The sequence below is a fragment of the Salmo trutta genome, chromosome 20, assembly GCF_901001165.1.
Source record: "Salmo trutta chromosome 20, fSalTru1.1, whole genome shotgun sequence".
In the NCBI taxonomy this organism is placed as follows: Eukaryota; Metazoa; Chordata; class Actinopteri; order Salmoniformes; family Salmonidae; genus Salmo; species Salmo trutta.
In genome coordinates, this window is record NC_042976.1 from 23279105 (window position 1) to 23298613 (window position 19509).

The 19509-nt window shown below is 42.6% G+C and overlaps 2 protein-coding genes across 5 annotated transcripts in view; one reads left to right on the forward strand and one right to left on the reverse strand.

Annotated features, from left to right (window-relative positions):
* Positions 1–3081: 3081 nt before the first annotated feature.
* LOC115155725 (stress-associated endoplasmic reticulum protein 2) lies at positions 3082–8885 on the forward strand. 2 transcript variants are annotated; one of them, XM_029702625.1, is made up of 3 exons: positions 3082–3330; positions 8149–8221; positions 8426–8885. In XM_029702625.1, the coding sequence occupies exons 1-3, from the start codon at positions 3193–3195 to the stop codon at positions 8464–8466; spliced, it is 252 nt and encodes an 83-aa protein (XP_029558485.1). In that variant the 5' UTR covers positions 3082–3192; the 3' UTR covers positions 8467–8885. The 2 variants fall into 2 exon arrangements, with proteins under 2 accessions (XP_029558485.1, XP_029558486.1); XM_029702626.1 differs by having other exon boundaries at positions 3082–3276.
* Positions 8886–17152: 8267 nt separating this feature from the next.
* The window catches only part of LOC115155726 (TSC22 domain family protein 1), a 93561-nt gene continuing 91204 nt past the window's right edge, over positions 17153–19509 (reverse strand). For all 3 annotated transcript variants that reach the window (XM_029702627.1, XM_029702629.1, XM_029702628.1), the window contains exon 3: positions 17153–18788. In XM_029702627.1, the coding sequence (XP_029558487.1) occupies positions 18513–18788 (276 nt within the window). In that variant the 3' untranslated portion in view covers positions 17153–18512. The remainder of the gene's footprint in view (positions 18789–19509) is intronic.

Below are 19509 nucleotides of genomic sequence, written 5' to 3' on the forward strand. Positions count from 1 at the left end.
GTTACTGGGCCGTCATGCATCTGCTTCATTCTGTCTGTCCGGAACACACAAGGTAGGAGTGTCTGTCGGTAAAACACAGCGCCTTCGATACAGTAGAAGCGCCGTAAGAGAATGCCATCCTTGACATCAGTCTGGCTCCAATAGGCATTAGTCGCTGGCCCGAAAGGCGACACGTCCCCCCACGATTGGTGTTCCTGCCCTTTCTCAAGCCACCTCTTGATGGGGCCCATGTCAGAGTCAGCCATCTACCCCCACTGAGTGGAGCTCCATAGAAGTAGCTTTGATCATATTACTCCAGTGCTAGCCTCTCTACACGGGCTTCCTGTTAAGGCTAGGGCTGATTTCAACGTTTTACTGCTAACCTACAAAGCATTACATGGGCTTGCTCCTACCTATCTTTCTGATTTGGTCTTGCCGTACATACCTACACGTATGCTAAGGTCACAAGACACAGGCCTCCTTAATGGCCCTAGAATTTCTAAGCAAACAGCTGGAGGCAGGGCTTTCTCCCATAGAGATCCATTTTTATGGAATGGTCTGCCTATTTATGCGAGAGACCCAGACTCTGTCTCAAGCTTTAAGTCTTTATTGAAGACCCATCTCTTCAGTAGGTCCTATGATTGAGTGTAGTCTGTACCAGGGATGTGAAGGTGAAAGGAAAGGCACTCGAGCGAAGAACTACCCTTCCTGTTTCTGCCTGACCAGTTTCCCTCTCTCCCCCAGGATTCTCTGCCTCTAACCGTATTATGGGTGCTGAGTCACTGGCTTACTGGTGCTCTTCCATGCCGTCCCTAGGAGGGGTGTGTCACTTGAGTGGGTTGAGCCACTGACGTGATCTTCTTGTCTGAGTTGGCGCCCCCCTCGGGTTCGTGTCGCGGGGGAAATCTTTGTGGGCTATACTCAGCCTTGTCTCAGGGTAGTAAGTTGGTGGTTTGAAGATATCCCTCTAATGGTGTGGGGGCTGTGCTTTGGAAAAGGGGGTAGGTGTTATATCCTGCCTGGTTGGCCCTGTCCAGTTTCAACTATTCTGCCTGCAGCTATGGAACCCTGACCTGTTCACCGGACGTGCTACCTTGTCCCGTACCTGCTGTTTTCAACTCTCTCTCTCTACCGCACCTGCTGTCTCTAACTCTGAATGCTCGGCTATGAAAAGCCAACTGACATTTACTCCTGAGGTGCTGACCTGTTGCTCCCTCTACAACCACTGTGATTATTATTATTATCTGACCCTGCTGGTCATCTATGAACGTTTGAACATCTTGGCCATAGACCATTATAATCTCAACCCGGCACAGCCAGAAGAGGACTGGCCACCCCTCAGAGCCTGGTTCCTCTCTAGGTTTCTTCTTAGGTTCATGCCTTTCTAGGGAGTTTTTCCTAGCCACGTGCTTCTACACCTGCATTGCTTGCTGTATGGGGTTTTAGGCTGGGTTTCTGTATAGCACTTTGTGACATCGGCTGATGTAAAAAATTACTTTATAAATACATTTGATTGATTGATTGATACCACAGTGTAATCAGTTATGCTGGGGCCGAGGTCACACTGCACTTCCTGGTGCCTGCAATGGTCATTGTTCTGGGTAGGGTCCTGTACAGTGCAGGGGCAAGTCTGGCGGCATCATGCAGAGACAACGTTGCAAAGACCCTGGTGAGGCAACGCTTTTCTTCAGGCTGTGTGGGTTCCGTCGTCAGACGAAGGAGGTGCAAGCATGATGACACCGATTCAGTTAATCGTCACTTAGAATGGCATAATTTCAATAAATGTGACCCATCCATTTCATAATGATAAATTATTAATTGTGTATCTGTATCTGATGTTATGGTTCAAATTGGCTATCGATAACGCCGCTCATCTCTCTCATCACATCAGACTCGACATGTTGAATGTAAAAAGGGCTTTGATGTAAAAAGGGCTTTATAAATACATTTGATTGATTGATTCCACCTCGTAATCAGCTATGCTGGGACCGAGGCCACACTGCACTTCCTGGTGCCTGAAACAGTCATTGTTCTGGGTTTGGTCCTGTATAGTGCAGGGGCAAGTCTGGAGGCAGGGCCTCCTGAACAGGACGTTAGCATTTTCGTGGTGGCGTCCTGAACGATGTAAGTTATACTACCCAAACTTCTCGAGCCACTTCGCCAGTTGACCTTCTGGTTCCTTTATCCTGGACGAGCCCCAGTGTTACCTTTCCTGCCTCGCCTCCAGACCGCAGTCGAGACGGCTCAGGGGAGCCTTCACTTGCTAGCTCCAGGGCCAGAGCAATTCACGGATGCTCTGGGGTAATTCCCACCTTTGTGGATCTTATCCGCTGCTAATGACGAGTTAGTCTGGAATTCCACTTAAGTAGTTGACATTTATTATACTTGTACACCATGTGAGGTAGTCTGAACGACAAAATAAAATAGTGGTCAAACGGAGCAAGAAGCGCGTAGCTCACAGTTTGGTTACATCTCCGCCACCACAACAACTGGGTCAAAAACAAAAGTTAAATTACTACGTTACCCATAATGCACTTCGTTGTTTTAAAGCTGTACCCCTACTTTACCAACATAATCACATCTAAAGATATTATATAATTTTGTGAGTATTAAAAAAACCAGAAGCTGTTAGTTATATGTTAGTTATAAGTGGTGGAGAGGGTTGAAATGCAGACTTAAACTATTACGTTTTTAAAATACAAAAAACAGGTCACTTAAATGTTTCTAACCTAATTCTGCATCATTTTCTAGACCACCATAGTCACTGTCCTGTACTGTATGTAAGGTTTGTTCAAATAAACACATGATGCTCTTTCTCCAGACACCCCAGGCATGTGCAGCTCATAGGCAAGGCCCTGACAACATCTTCTGTTTGAGAAAGGTAGAAGAACTTAATAGACCACTGATTGTGCATTGGTGACAACTGAGACTAGAGGTAAAAGTGTTTTTCTCTGGCAAATGGCATAACTATTAATCCATTACATTTTTCAACAATAAATAGTTTGTCTATATGGCTGGTTAGATTGAGAGGTGAGGCAGAAAAAAATACAGTTTTGCAGCGCACGCGCGCCCAGCTCCATGGAGGCGCACTTCCGTCCACGCGCACGTCAGCAGGTGCAGACAGAGAGAAGTGGGGTCTCGTGGCTTCATCATCACTGCATCAAAATAACACCGGTATATAATACTTTTACATCAATATAACATTCTCAGAAGATGGTAGCAAAACAAAGGATCCGTATGGCAAACGAAAAGCACAGCAAAAACATCACGCAGAGAGGAAACGTTGCAAAGACCCTGGTGAGGCGACGCTTTTCTTCAGGCTGTGTGGGTTCCATCGTCAGACGAAAGGAGGTGCAAGCATGATGACACCGATTCAGTTAATCGTCACTTAGAATGGCATAATTTAAATAAATGTGACCCATCCATTTCATAATGATAAATTATTTATTGTGTATCTGATGTTATGTTATGGCTCATCTCTCTCGTCACATCAGACTCGGCATGTTGTATTTCATATGATTAATTTTAAATCGTTCGGATCAATACCCAAACCACAGGGCGCAATGAACGTGAGTTCAAGCCCTTCTCCATGTATTGTTATTCATGGACCATAGGTTAACGTGTTGGTTTGTTGATCATTGATGGTTGTATGTTTCCTTTATGGTCTGGTGGTCTTCATGCTTAAACCGGCGGTTTGCCACACGGTTTACAGCCTGGGATTCTCCTGATCAATAATTTCTGAGAAATCAATGCCACGTAGATAACGGTCTAGATTGTCAATATGGATGGTGTCATCATCTGGCTGTTCAGTCCATAAAGAGAGCCTGAGGTTGTTGATGAACTCTATGGTCCATCTGTATCCTGACCAGGTCTCACACACACTCTCTCTCACACACACACACACACACACACACACACACACACACACACACACACACACACACACACACAGACACTCACTCAGACAGACAGACAGACAGACAGACAGACAGACAGACAGACAGACAGACAGACAGACAGACAGACAGGATATATGACAGATAGTGATACTGATTAATATGTAATCCTGGAATGTAGGTTTCCCTTTCTGATATGAATAGGTTACACTGTCCTGTGTTAGTTTAGATAGAGATACTGTACACTTGTTAAATTGTGTGCTGTAATAGCCTATAGCCTTAGGGAAATGGGAGGTGTGAGTCATTCTATTACGTTGTCATTAGTGATGCAACGATATCTAATATTTTCCATGCCAAAAAAACCCTGTTACCGATAACCGATATTCAAAATGTTTAGAGGCCTTTTAATCATTCTAGTACAGTTAAATAGTTAACACACACACACATATGGACGCAGCGGTCTAAGGCACTGCATCTCAGTGCAAGAGGCTACAGTCCCTGGTTCAAATCCAGGCTGTATCACATCCGGCCGTGATTGGGAGTCCCATAGGGCGGAGCACATTTGGCCCAACATTGTCTGGGTTTGGCCAGGGTAGGCCGTCATTGTAAATAAGAATTTGTTCTTAACTGACTTGCCTAGTTAAATAAAGGTTACACACACCACACCACACTGACAAAAAAGTTATTTTGTTGTCATTTACGTATGTCCCCATTACCAGTAAAACATAATCAAAACCTATTTCTTTCACTTACTTGCTGTTTCGTTGTTCATTTGTTCAGTCGTTTCATTCTCAACCAGGATTTCATCATACATGTCAAGCAGTGAAGTTTCAGCTGTCTGTCCGTGGCTTCTCTTCCTCGGTGCTCACTGTCACTGTGTCCGTTTCCATCTTGTCCAGCTGTGTCTGTAACATTTCACGTAAACCCTGTTTCTTGTCTGCATCGAAGTAGCAGTCCTTGTACCTAGCATCGAGCATTGTGGCGACACAGTAAAGAGGCTCAGAGAGAATGCCACCGAATCGCTTGTTCACAGCCTCTAGTACTTTTGTAAGTTTTAACCCCACGGTCTGTCAGCAGTTTTGTTGAGCAGGTGTTTCAATGCCATGACAGAGGGTATAATGTCTGCTGCAGACGCAGTTGAGCTTATTTCTCCAGTCAGTTGTTCAAATGGAGCTAGGAGTGTGTTCATGTTTCCAAGTTTCAAACATGTTCTCAAATGCCATTGAAATGGCAGCAGCGGTATGAGAACCAGCACATTCTTGAACATGCAATACGGCTTTCCTCAGTACGAAATCCTCGTCGACCCACTGTGCTGTCAGACTCAGCATGCTCATGGGGCTGACATCGCTGGCCCAAATGTCAGTCGTGAATCTAATAACAGTTACGCCCATAGCAAGTAGCTCATAGATGTACGTTTCAACAATACTGTGTAACTCCGGTAGGGCAACATCTGAAAAATAGTGTATGCCGGGGATCGACCAGTTTGCAAAAGCCAACATCATCCATGACAGAGGACGGTTGATTGTCAAGGGCAATGAATTCCATTATCTTGGCGTTGATGGATTTCGCCTTCGAGTTGTTTCTCGCTGAAATGTTCTTACTCTTTTCAAATGACTGCTCGACTTGAACTTGTTCAGTTGTTGGAAGTGTGAGCTTAGTATTTTTCTGCTTTTGTTCTGTATAGCGCTACATTTTTTGTGGCGTCATTACATCATCTACCTACGTTATATAGGTATGCACGTCAGCTTTGACATTGGTTTTGCAGATCGGCGTTAAACTAGACATTGGGCCGATGTTGGCATTTTTATTGAATATCGTCCGATTCCGATATGCTCACTGATATATCGTACATCCCTAATTGTCATAACTGCTGAATATAAAGTTACAGTATTCGGTTCCCAATCTATCCACCCTCTAACAGATTCCTTTTAAGGCTGGCTGATTTGTTTTATTGGTGCTCCTTGAGATGCCTGCTTTTCTTCTGTCAACCTTGAATTATGAAACTATACCAGAAATCTTTACCTGCGTCAACATGACTGCATTGTGTAAGGTGACACTGTATGGAATAGCTAGTTCACTGTGGGATACAGATTGTTGTCATTGTGTGTATTAGAATAAAGGAATACTTGGGGTTTACACTGTATATTCTAGATAGCTATTGTGTTATCCACAATAATACCACACCACCATCAGAAAGCACATGAGTGCTGTCCAACTGGATCACATCACCCAGACCAGACCTTGTAATAGTTTATGTTGGCGAGTCACGTGCTACAGGTCTAGACAGCCATGCTAACTCTGCATAACTCAGATTATTATTAGATCCACTCAGGCCTATTCTGGTGTGATTGTGTAAAAAACACCTACACAGTGATGAGGGCAGGGTTTAAAACCTGGTCGGAAACTTTCCCTATTCAGCACTTGCTCTTGATGTAGGTCTAGAGATAATAACATTGTAAGAACCTTCCTCCCTTGGATGTTTGTTCAACCTGGTTGGTCTTCCTCCACCAAGTTCTGTTTCCTGCAGGGCCATATTCTGCCATGATTTGACCGCCCTTCAACAACGTCTGACCTTGATTGTCATACTAACTTTAACCTTATGTCTGACTTTGTGTTCGGTGTGTGTGGCCAACATTAACCAACATTTTGGGTTTTTTAACAACTATTTAAACAACTAATTGACTGACGTAGGTTCAATTATTTGAATTCCATTTTGTTAATTTTTTCTATGAGCGCAGTGTGCACATTGCACAGTTTCTCTAGAGATAAATCAGATCATGCCCAACTGTGAATTGTAGTTTCCAACAGGCCAATATTCTACATAGTTTAGCACAGAAAACGTGGTAATTAACTACAATGACCATAATCCATTGCGCGCCTACTGGCCAGTCTGTGGGCGAGTTCATCATTACAGCCGACTTTAAAGGCGAATTGAGACTGATTGATCTACAAATCACCTTGCATCCTAAATAACTACTCACTATTATTTGTAGATTAGTCAGTCGGTCACAATTTACCCATGATACGCCACAGTTTTGAAGCTATCGAACGCGTCCCATGTGTTTCTTTTATGCCTGCTACATTCGGTTAGTGTGGCGAAGACACGGAGGGAGAGGAGATGGAAGAAAGTGTGATTGAGAGCTGTTGTTTCGCGAGGCGTCTACCTGAAAATACATGATCTAAGTGATTGGTAGTTGGTATTCAGCAGTCATAAAAGTATTCCTTATTTACTTTGAAAAACTACTAAAATAGTGATTTTGTCAGACAGCATAGGCAGCCACTCTATAGAGATGATGACTTGGAATTAAATGATAAAGTCATCAAATAAAACAAATGTAATATACACAAAATAAATATTTTCTTTAAGTAATGTGAATAACTGATGGTCAATAAGTGACAAGGAGTAATGGTCAGATTTCCTACAGCAGTGTTGTGGCGAGTGTAGGGAGCTATTCCATTGTGTGCTGGAAAGGAAATTTAGCCAAGGAGGACTTAAACAAGCTTGGCAAAATCATCAAGAAAGCCAGTGCTACAATTGGCTGCAGCCTGGAATCAATGCAGGACATGTTTATAAAAAGGCTCCAAGCAAAAATACACATGATCATGGACAATGACACACACCCACTCCACAGCACTCTAACACGACACAGGATAAGCTTCAGTAGCAGTTTCATCCTGCCTAGAAGTTCCACAGAGAGGTTTAGATGGCCATTTTTACCCACAGCCATGAGGCTTTATAACGAATGTAATTGATTAACAGTTTGATGTCTTCCTATTGTGAACGGTGTTTTTGCTTGTTTTTCCTCCTGAGTAAGATAGAAAACAGCACTTGAAATTGACTTTATTATTTTACAGATACTAAGGTGCATGTACCTTAATGTGTCAATGTGTTTTTTTATGTGTCCATCATTGTTACGTGTCCTGTCCTTGTAAGTTATTGATGATGCATGCTGTAATAGAACAATTTCCCAAGTTGGGATTAATAAATGAATACCCTACTCTACCATCATGGGACTTTTATGAATAGTTTTATTCTGTGTTGTTACTGCATTCAACCCACATAATGCATAGTGCATTTAATGTTTAAAACAATTATTGAAACTGAAATGGAAAACCGTGATAATTTGTAATAATCGAAACTGGACCGACTTCAAATGGCACTAATCTCTCAGCACTAAAGACAACACATATCACATAGTGAAGTTTTAATGACATTTGACCTATATGTCTCAGTGGTTGAACATTGTTGTTTTCTCTCTCCACTCCCTCTCAGCGACCTCAGGAGGAGAAGTACCCCGTGGGGCCCTGGCTCCTGGCTCTGTTCGTCTTCGTCGTCTGTGGATCAGGTAATGCCCAGATTCTGTGGAGATGTGTGAGAAAACTGTGGAAACTCATTCATTCAATCAGGAGTTCAACTTTCTGTTTCACATTAGCCTTGATATTACTCGCGTAGGGAACTAACCAGATTTCAGTTTCTCTTCAGTTTTCTGCTCAGTGACTTCACCTGACTGGATGTTGTTCTGTGTAACAACAGCCACTTTCTCTCTCAGCCATTTTTCAGATCATCCAGAGCATCAGGATGGGAATGTGATCCAGAGGCCCCACCAGACTCCCCTTTCCCCCTCACCAGACCTGGGGCTGCTCGCTACCCTACGTCCCTAACACCTCCAGGAGGCCCGACTCAGGACAGCTCTTTGTCCATCAGGGAAGGCCTGGGAGAGGAATGGACCACCCCCCTTCCCCCCTGCCGTCCTCGATCACGTTTACAGAGTTCCAGGCAGGAAGATGAAAGCTTTTCTACTGACAGTTTGAACCACAACAACTGGCTGGATGAACCTTGTACAGTGTGTCTTATACCTGCTCATATGTGTGAGTGTTTGTGTGTGTGAGAGAGTGTGTGCAGTCCAAGATGTGACTGGCTGCTGACAATGTGCCATACTGCTGTGTTTCTATATTTATCTGTGTTGCGTGAGAACCTTTTTTTAAATAAATGTGACTTTGTTTGGGAAATGTCTGGTTTCAGTTCCACTTTGGCTGCTCCTATCCCAGTGCATGTTGTCCGCAAATTAAGCCTGTTTACAGTGTGGTTAATTTGGGGATTCCTAGCTATTTGTTTCCTGGTGTGTGTACAGTACGTGTGTTATATACAATGCAATCGGAAAGTATTCAGACCACGCAACTTTTTCCACATTGTTACGTTACAGCCTTATTCTAAAATAGATTTTTTTTTAATCCTCAGCAATCTACACACAATACCCCATAATGACAAAGCGAAAATTGGTTTTAATACATTTTTTCTAATTTAATTACAAATAAAAAAACAGATACCTTATTTATGTAAGTATTCAGACCCTTTGCTATGAGACTCGAAATTGAGCCCAAATGCATCCTGTTTCCATTTATCATCCATGAGATGTTTCTACAACTTGATTGGAGTCAACCTGTGGTAAATTCAACTGATTGAATATGATTTGGAAAGGCACACACTTGTCTATGTAAGGTCCCACAGTTGACAGTGTATGTCAGAGCAAAAACCAAGCCATGACATCGAAGGAATTGTCCGTAGAGCTCTGAGACAGGATTGTGTCTCAGAGCAAGGGCAATGAAAGGCACAGATCTGGGGAAGGGTCCCGAAAAATCTCTGCAGCATTGAAGGTCCCCAAGAACACAATGGTCTCTAAATGGAAGAAGTTTGGAACCACCAAGACTCTTCCTAGAGCTGGCCACCTGGCCAAACTGAGCAATCGGGGGAGAAGGGCCTTGGGCAGGGAGATGACCAAGAACCTGATGGTCACCCTGACAGAGCTCCAGAGTGCCTCTGTGGAAACGGGAGAACCTTCCATCTCAACAACCATCAGACAACCATCTCTGCAGCACTCCACCAATCAGGCCTTTATGGTAGTGTGGCCAGACGGAAGCCACTCCTCAGTAAAAGGCACATGAAAACCCGCTTAGTTTACCAAAAGGCACCTAAAGGACTCTCAGACCATGAGAAACAAGATTCTCTGGTCTGATAAAACCAAGATTGAACTCTTTGGCCTTAATGCCAAGCGTCACGTCTGGAGGAAACCTGGCACTATCCCTTCGGTGAAGCATGGTGGTGGCAGCATCATGCTCTGGGGATGTTTTTCAGTGTCAGGGACTGGGAGACTAGTCAGTATTGAGGGAAAGATTAACGGAGCAAAGTGATCCTTGATGAAAACCTGCTCCAAAGCACTCAGGACCTCAGACTGGGAGGAAGGTTCACCTTCGTACAGGACAACGACCCTAAGCACACAGCTAAGACAACGCAGGAGAGGCTTTGGAACAAGTCTCTGAATGTCCTTTAGTGGCCCAGCCTGAGCCCGGACTTGAACCCAATTGAACATCTCTGGAGAGACCTGAAAATAGCGATGCAGCGGCTCTCCCCATCCAACCTGACAGAGCTTGAGAGGATCTGCAGAGAAGAATGGGAGAATCTCCCCAAATATAGGTGTGCCATGCTTCTAGCATCATACGCAAGAAGACTCTGGGCTATAATTGCTGCCAAAGGTGCTTCAACAAAGTACTGAGTAAAGGGTCTAAATATTTCATGTAAATATGATATTTCAGTTTTGTATTAATACATTTGCTAAAATTTCTAAAAACCCGTTTCTGCTTTGTCATTGTGGGATATCGTGTGTAGAATGATGAGGGAGAAAAACAACAATTGAAACCATTTTAGAATAAGGCTGAAACATAACAAAATGTGGAAAAAGTCAAGGTGTCTGAATACTTTCTGAATGCACTGTAACTTATCATGGAACCACACCCTTGCGGAATGCAGGTGTCTAAATTCCAGGTGCTAAAGTACCATGACTAATTACCAGGATTCAAATGTCATGCCCTTTCTCCAACTAACATACAGTATCTGTATGAAACGGGTTATGTCTTATTAAAAAATAACTCAGGTAAAAGTGAGTCACCCAGTAAAATATAGTTTTGAAGTATTTGGTTTCAAATTAACTTTTGATAATGAAGTATATTTTAGCAATTACATTTACATTTGATACTTAAGTTTATGTCATTGCTAAAACATACTTAAGTATCAAAAGTAAAAGTATACATCATTTAAAATTCCTGATATTCCTTTTTTTAATTATAAATTATGGATAGCCTGGGGCACACGCCAACACTCAGACATAATTTACAAAGGAAGCGTTTGTGTTTAGTGAGTCCGCCAGATCAGAGGCAGTAGGGATGACCAGGGATGTCCTCTTGATAATTGTGTGAATTGGACCATTTTCCTGTCCTGATAAGCATTACAATTGTAACTAGTACTTTTGGATGTCAGGGAAAATGTATGGAGTAAAAAGTACATTATTTTCTTTAGGAATGTAGTGAATTAAAATTAAAAGTTGTGAAAAATATAAATAGTAAAGTACAGATACCCCCAAAAACTACTTAAGTACTATTTAAAATTATTTTTACTTAAGTACTTTACACAATTGGTCTCCCCAAACCATCCTACTTCAAGGCAGGTGGCAGATCTTCATTTGAATGGAATGCTGTTCAGTGAGGTGTGGAGTTATATAATCGCTGTTTGTTCACACGAATCATCAGCTGTGAGCAAGGCGCTTTTTATTCCCAGTTGTTCGGAAGTTGGGGTGATTTGTGGACCATGTAATCTATGCAGCTGCTACCTAAGGCCGACCCTGGTGAAAAGCAGGAAGCAAGGAAGAGCTCAACCAATAGCTCGCAGTATACAGGCAGTGCAGCAGTCTGTTTCATATATTATTTCTTCAGTGTACAGTAGGATGATGTTGCTCTAGTCCAGACACTGATCTAAGGCCAGTTTTACATTCCCCCTCCATAATGGTTAAAGGGTGACTTCCTGATTTGGCCTTGTTTTAGATTTGGTTCATGCTAGCGGCCATGACTGAATTCAAACATGAGTTGGTTTCGGGGTGTGGTTTGATGTGTGTTCGCAGCTGGGAATAGTTAATCAAATCATTTCGCCAATTAGCTTCAACCAGGCTGGTGTGTGACCTTGGAAAAATTGGTTTGACTTTGGCAGGGTTGGGTAGGTTACTTTCTAAACCCATCGCTTTCTACTACATATAACAAAACGATTAAATGATATCTTTACAATAAAAACCAAAGATCTTCAAGAATAGGATTTGGAATATGGAAGCATAGATTAGCCAAATTATTTTACCTGAGCATAACCCCAAAACGAAGGACTTATTAGCCAGCCCCACTCTGTTTATGATTTTGTTGTCATGGAGGACTGATTGGGCTCATTGCTTCGAATTGAAAAATAAATGCTGCGCTCATGGAATGGCATGCGCTGAGCACTACTGAAATGTTATATGTGAAATAATGATTTTACATGTGAAAAATGAATGCCATATGCTGCATTTGCTATAGGCCTATTGTTTACCTTTTTGTTGGTGACACTTTGATATCTTGATAATATGCAGCTATCTAAAGGGCAAATCCAGATGGATCAATAACAAAATGGGTGTCCCGCCTCTGAGGCATGGCCCTGGAGAAATGTAACCACTCTCAGATTAATAGACAGAGCTATGGATGCAAAGACTGACCATCCATGATATCAAAATGATTGTTTTAACCATGTTATGCTATACAGTGTTTACATTTACAATGTTTACAAACATTGGAGAAAAACAAGCTTATATTTTGGGTTCTGATGGAGTGTGACAGTTCAACTAAGCACGAGGCGTTTATGAGTTATATTCTTCAAGAGTCAATGGATATATACACTGCTCAAAAAAATAAAGGGAACACTTAAACAACACAATGTAACTCCAAGTCAATCACACTTCTGTGAAATCAAACTGTCCACTTAGGAAGCAACACTGATTGACAATAAATTTCACATGCTGTTGTGCAAATGGAATAGACAACAGGTGGAAATTATAGGCAATTAGCAAGACACCCCCAATAAAGGAGTGGTTCTGCAGGTGATAACCACAGACCACTTCTCAGTTCCTATGCTTCCTGGCTGATGTTTTGGTCACTTTTGAATGCTGGCAGTGCTTTCACTCTAGTGGTAGCATGAGACGGAGTCTACAACCCACACAAGTGGCTCAGGTAGTGCAGCTCATCCAGGATGGCACATCAATGCGAGCTGTGGCAAGAAGTTTTGCTGTGTCTGTCAGCGTAGTGTCCAGAGCATGGAGGCGCTACCAGGAGACAGGCCAGTACATCAGGAGATGTGGAGGAGGCTGTAGGAGGGCAACAATCCAGCAGCAGGACCGCTACCTCCGCCTTTGTGCAAGGAGGAGCAGGAGAAGCACTGCCAGAGCCCTGCAAAATGACCTCCAGCAGGCCACAAATGTGCATGTGTCTGCTCAAACGGTCAGAAACAGACTCCATGAGGGTGGTATGAGGGCCCGACGTCCACAGGTGGGGCCCTCATACCACCCTCATGGAGTCTGTTTCTGACCGTTTGAGCAGACACATGCACATTTGTGGCCTGCTGGAGGTCATTTTGCAGGGCTCTGGCAGTGCAGCCCAACACCATGCAGGACGTTTGGCATTTGCCAGAGAACACCAAGATTGGCAAATTCGCCACTGGCACTCTGTGCTCTTCACAGATGAAGCAGGTTCACACTGAGCACATGTGACAGATGTGACAGAGTCTGGAGACGCCGTGGAGAACGTTCTGCTGCCTGCAACATCCTCCAGCATGACCGGTTTGGCGGTGGGTGAGTCATGGTGTGGGGTGGCATTTCTTTGGGGGGCCACACAGCCCTCCATGTGCTCGCCAGAGGTAGCCTGACTGCCATTAGGTACCGAGATGAGATCCTCAGACCCCTTGTGAGACCATATGCTGGTGCGGTTGGTCCTGGGTTCCTCCTAATGCAAGACAATGCTAGACCTCATGTGGCTGGAGTGTGTCAGCAGTTCCTGCAAGAGGAAGGCATTGATGCTATGGACTGGCCCGCCTGTTCCCCAGACCTGAATCCAATTGAGCACATCTGGGACATCATGTCTCGCTCCATCCACCAACGCCACGTTGCATCACAGACTGTCCAGGAGTTGGCAGATGCTTTAGTCCAGGTCTGGGAGGAGATCCCTCAGGAGACCATCCGCCACCTCATCAGGAGCATGCCCAGGCGTTGTAGGGAGGTCATACAGGCACGTGGAGGCCACACACACTACTGAGCCTCATTTTGACTTGTTTTAAGGACATTACATCAAAGTTGGATCAGCCTGTAGTGTGCTTTTTCACTTTAATTTTGAGTGTGACTCCAAATCCAGACCTCCATGGGTTGATAAATTGGATTTCCATTGATTCTTTTTGTGTGATTTTGTTGTCAGCACATTCAACTATGTAAAGAAAAAAATATTTAATAAGATTATTTCTTTCATTCAGATGTAGGATGTGTTGTTTGTGTTCCCTTTATTTTTTTGAGCAGTGTATATATATTTATATATATATATATATCATTTATAAGTCCAAAAATGGATGTAGCAACTACAGATTGCCCCTTTAAGTCTGTAAAAAGTGTGCAAGTTTGAGTATGTGTCCATTAGGCCTATGGATTCATTTATTTTATCAGCATGAATTAGATTGAGCAATAAAAGCCCCACTTTTATTCCATAGGCTGGGATCCGCACTATGCGGCTGTTGCAAGAGCGCATTTTTCACTGGCTGTGCACTGGTTTCAAAAACAATGATTGATTGACAGCTTAAACTTCTTGAATTCAACCATTGTTGGGTTCAAATACACATTTAGATTTGTGAACAGCCATCCACAACAACCACAATCCCTAAGGCGCAAATAGTTAAATGAGAGAGCAGCAGTGTGATTGACATCCAAGCGCTATGTAGATACAGTTGAAGTTGGAAGTTTACCTACACTTAGGTTGGAGTCATTAAAACTCGTTTTTCAACCACTACACTGATTTCTTGTTAACAAACTATAGTTTTGGCATCTACTTTGTGCATGACACAAGTAATTTTTCCAACAATTGTTTACAGACAGATTATTTCACTTGGCTTTAGAAGCTCCTGATTTGAGTCAATTGGAGGTGTACCTGTGGATGTATTTCAAGGCCTACCTTCAAACGCATTGCCTCTTTCCTTGACATCATGGGAAAATCAAAATGAATCAGCCAAGACCTCAGAAAAATAATTGTAGACCTCCACAAGTTTGGCTCATCCTTGGGAGTAATTTCTAAACGCCTGAAGGTACCAAGTTCATCTGTACAAACAACAGTACGCAAGTATAAACACCATGGGACCATGCAGCCGTCATACCGCCCAGGAAGGAGACGCGCTCTGTCTCCTAGAGATGAACGAACTTTGGTGCAAAAAGTGCAAATCAATCCCAAAACAACAGCAAAGGACCTTGTGAAGATGCTGGAGGAAACAGGTACAAAAGTATCTATTTCCACAGTAAAACGAGTCCTATATCGACATAACCCGAAAGGCCGCTCAGCAAGGAAGAAGACACTGCTCCAAAACCGCCATAAAAAACACAGACTACGGTTTGCAACTGCACATGGGGACAAAGATCATACTTTCTGTAGAAATGTCCTCTGGTCTGATGAAACAAAAATAGAACTGTTTGGCCATAATGGCCATCGTTATGTTTGGAGGAAAAAGGTAGATGCTTGCAAGCCGAAGAATACCATCCCAACCGTGAAGCACGGAGGTGGCAGCATCATGTTGTGGGGGGTGCTTTGCTGCAGGAGGGACTGGTGCACTTCACAAAATAGATGGCATCATGAGGCAAGAAAATGATGTGGATATATTGAAGCAACATCTCAAGACCTCAGTCAGGAAGTTAAAGCTTGGTCGCAAATGGGTCTTCCAAATGAACAACGACCCCAAACATACTTCCAAAGCTGTGGCAAAATGGCTTAAGGACAACAAAGTCAAGGTACTGGAGTGGCCATCACAAAGCCCTGACCTCAATCCCATAGAAAATTTGTGGGCAGAACTGAAAAAGCGTGTGCGAGCAAGGAGGTCTACAAGCCTGACTCAGTTACACCAGCTCTGTCAGGAGGAATGGGCCAAAATTCTCCCACCTTATTGTGGGAAGCTTGTGGATGTCTACCCGAAACGTTTGACCCAAATTAAACAATTTAAAGGCAGTGCTACCAAATACTAATTGAGTGTATGTAAACATCTGACCCACTGTGAATGTGATGAAATAAATAAAAGCTGAAATAAATCATTCCCTCCACTATTATTCTGACATTTCACATTTTTACAATAAAGTGGTGATCCTAACTGACCTAAAACAGGACATTTTTACTGGGATTAAATGTCAGGAATTGTGAAAAACAGTTTAAATGTATTTGGCTAAGGTGTATGTAAACTTCCGACTTCAGCTGTATATCCGTATCGCAGTAGACTACACCACTGCATAATCTTTGGATGCTGACAGCAGTCACACGATTGGAAGACAGCTTGGACTGTAGCCGACAAAAGCCTTTTCTTTCTCTTTTCCCGCAATTGATCAGACACATTTGGTGTCATCATAGTAGTGTCTTGACTTGTGGTCAGACTCGCAAACATCCTTTCTGAATTTAAAAGTAATCCTCTCAGTACTCATCTAGGTATTCAAAAGTATCTGGAATCTGATTACAATATTTTTGCTGGTAACGGATAACAGTTCCTGTTTTTTTGTAAACCTTTACATGTAATGGATTACATGTAATCCGTTACATGTAAGGGTTTACAAAAAAATAGTAACTGTTATCCATTACCAGCAAAAATATCCAACCCTGGACTTTGGGTAGCCCCTCTCTAGGGATAGTTAGGGACCGTCAATTCATTAGCCAATACATTACACAATGTAAAATGGGACAATATTTTCATGTTGCACATCTTTACATTGTTTCACTAAACACTTTCAATATTTGGATAAGAATTTCTACAATTTATAGTTGGTTTGATGTTGTTAAGTCATTGAAATTTGGAGATATTGACCTTTTAAAATATTGTCCCATGTAATTGTGTAATTTACTGCTGGTTCCCAACTAGCCCCATAGGGATATCGAATGTCCAACCAAATTGACCATGGGCATTACCATCGGCTGCGCTCCTAATTGATTACTTGGGTGCTGCAAGCTGTGGGCAGGAATAAAATAAACTGTTACGCCGCCTTTCATTTCGTGACAATTTTTTTATCCTCTCGCAAATCTCACGAGACAGACTTTGACAAAAAATATCCTACAGATTAAATAAGGTAAATTATTTAAAGTACATATGTAAATTAAGGTTATCTATTTAACTATAGAAGCATGAATCGCAAGAAGAGACATGAACAAGTGGATTTTGATTCCTTTAACATTTTTATTGAAAGTTGTGAAGTGCAACTGTAATTGTGTTATGTATGTTTACAATACCTCATCTGGTTTGAGGAAACATGCACAGAACATGAGCTTACAACTTATACATAGAATGCAAAAAATCGATTTGTTTTTCTTTATGATATTCAGAGTACGGTGTTTGTTAAGTTAAAGAGTTGATCAAGAAGTACTTCACTGTCAAAAAATGAAAACAAATGAAATAAAAATTCACGAGGGGTGCAATACTTCAAATAATTTCAAGTGAACAATGGTTTACAGTAACCGTTAATGTTGTAACCCAGGATATGAATAGTGGATACAGTCGTCTGTCTGTTAAATAACCTCCACAGCTCGCCATACTCCTGAATTACAGCATTATAAAAGACTGCACAAATCTTCAGGCCAGCCCATTACTAGCTCCCTCTTCATTTGTACTTCACCAACATAGCATCTGGTTTCTCTCCTTATATCACTATATTACACAGTACTTACACTAAATATACAGAGATATACATCATGTAGAAAGGCCATCAACTCATCTTTGAAAATGCAGCTTAGCCTAACATCTCAACCCCTCAGCTTCATTACATGAATAGAGAATCCACCAAGATAACAGGGTGCAGGGCTTAAACTTAAATACAGGGAAAAACCCTCATTATCATCATCCCTCCTTTAATAAGCAAATGAAGGCTACTACACCCTTCAACCTCACAGTTAAAATGATGACGTCAATGGAAGTGTTGTGTTCTCCCTCTAGACCTCCTCTCGCCCCATGCCAGATGGGGACTATTACACGATGATAAATCCTCACAGATTATTGAAGTTGTCACAATGAGAGGGGCTCTATTCTCCGTCTGTCCCTCTCTGTATCGCACAGAAAAAAAGAGAACAGCTGCATTTATTTACATTATTAGGATTCAGCGAAGCATGGTGACTCCCATCACTATCTCCCTCCATCATTGTTACCACTGAAGTCGACATCACCTGAAATCCATTGATACAGGCACAGTGATTCTTTGAGTCATGTTCACTTTTTTGTTTGTTAAGTTTTTCTTCCATGTATTTTTGAGCAATGTTCATTCTCCTATAACAGCCTCCATTTCTCCTCTCCTAGGCAGATTGTCTTTGATATTGTGTTATAAAGCGCCTTGAAACGACGACACCACCCGTCGCCGCTCCCAGAGTTAAATATGTGCAAATTCTTGTCTTAACAGCGTAGCCTCCTGCAGTGGAGGCCTGGTTGTTCTGCAGTGTTAGAACAGAATATGTCTGAGGACAGTCAGTCAGACCCTGGTTGGTTGATAGGTTGCTTCATCCACCCCTCTCCCGGGGTAGGCGGTGATGCTATGCGGAGGGTCCAGAGTTGTGTGAGGTTGGCTGCAGTTGGGTTGGGGGTAGGGCTGGTGCCTGGGTCTGGGCCGGTGGCTGTGTGGAGGTGGGAGGGGAGCCCGCCTGGGTCTGGGCCTGGAACTGAGCCATCTGCTCTGGGCTGGCCAGGGTCTTTAGAAGGCTGTTCTCCTGCTCAAGCTGAGAGTTCCTCTCAATCAGCTCCTTGATCTGCTCCTTCAGAACCTCCACTTCCTCCCTCACTGCATACATCAGGTGGCTCTTCACCAGGTCCTAAAGGCACAGAGAGGAACAGAGAACAGAGTTTAACATGGCAATAATTACACATACAAAAAAATACAAAGGTAGTGTTCAGTGTTTTGAAAAAATACTTTTGAAATGACCCTGTACGGCTCAGTTGGTAGGGAATGGCACTTTAAAACACCAGAATTGTGGGTTTGATTCCTGGGGCCACCCATACATGAAATGCATAATGTGACCATAATTACAAACAAAAAAACATTTTAAGTTTGTGTTCTGTTTTTTAAATGACCTTAAACATATATCATACATTTTTATCATCATATCAAGAGTAAGCATAGCATTACTACTGCCCTTTCTATGGGAATTACTATGTAATATTGTAGCTAGCTACCGTTGTCTGTTTTAATATAAGAAGTGAGTCTGATGTTTAACACAATCTGTTGAACATGTGGTGAAAACCAAAAGAAAGATTCTGTAGATTATAAAACAAATAATCCTAAAGTCTAACCCTCCCCTTCCTCTGAAGCCAGGACGCAACGTCACCAAACACACAAAATGGCCGGCCCACATATAGGCTTTAGCCAATCGGAGCCCGCGATATTTATACCCAGGCGTCAAAGACTTTGTTTGCCTAGCAACAACGGCAAGCCAAGCACTGGATGGAGTGGGAGAGAGAGAGCGCGTCCTCAGCAGGCAGGGATCCAGGGACAATAAAACACTACAACTATGAGGAACTGAAAATAAAAGTCTG

Bases quoted from the DNA above. Each gene is read 5' to 3' on its own strand.
- LOC115155725 (XM_029702625.1), top strand. From the start codon at position 3,193: ATGGTAGCAAAACAAAGGATCCGTATGGCAAACGAAAAGCACAGCAAA. The intron at 3,331-8,148 runs GTGCAAGCATGA...ACTCCCTCTCAG, and splicing joins CCATCGTCAGACGAAAGGAG to CGACCTCAGGAGGAGAAGTA. The intron at 8,222-8,425 runs GTAATGCCCAGA...TTTCTCTCTCAG, and splicing joins CTTCGTCGTCTGTGGATCAG to CCATTTTTCAGATCATCCAG.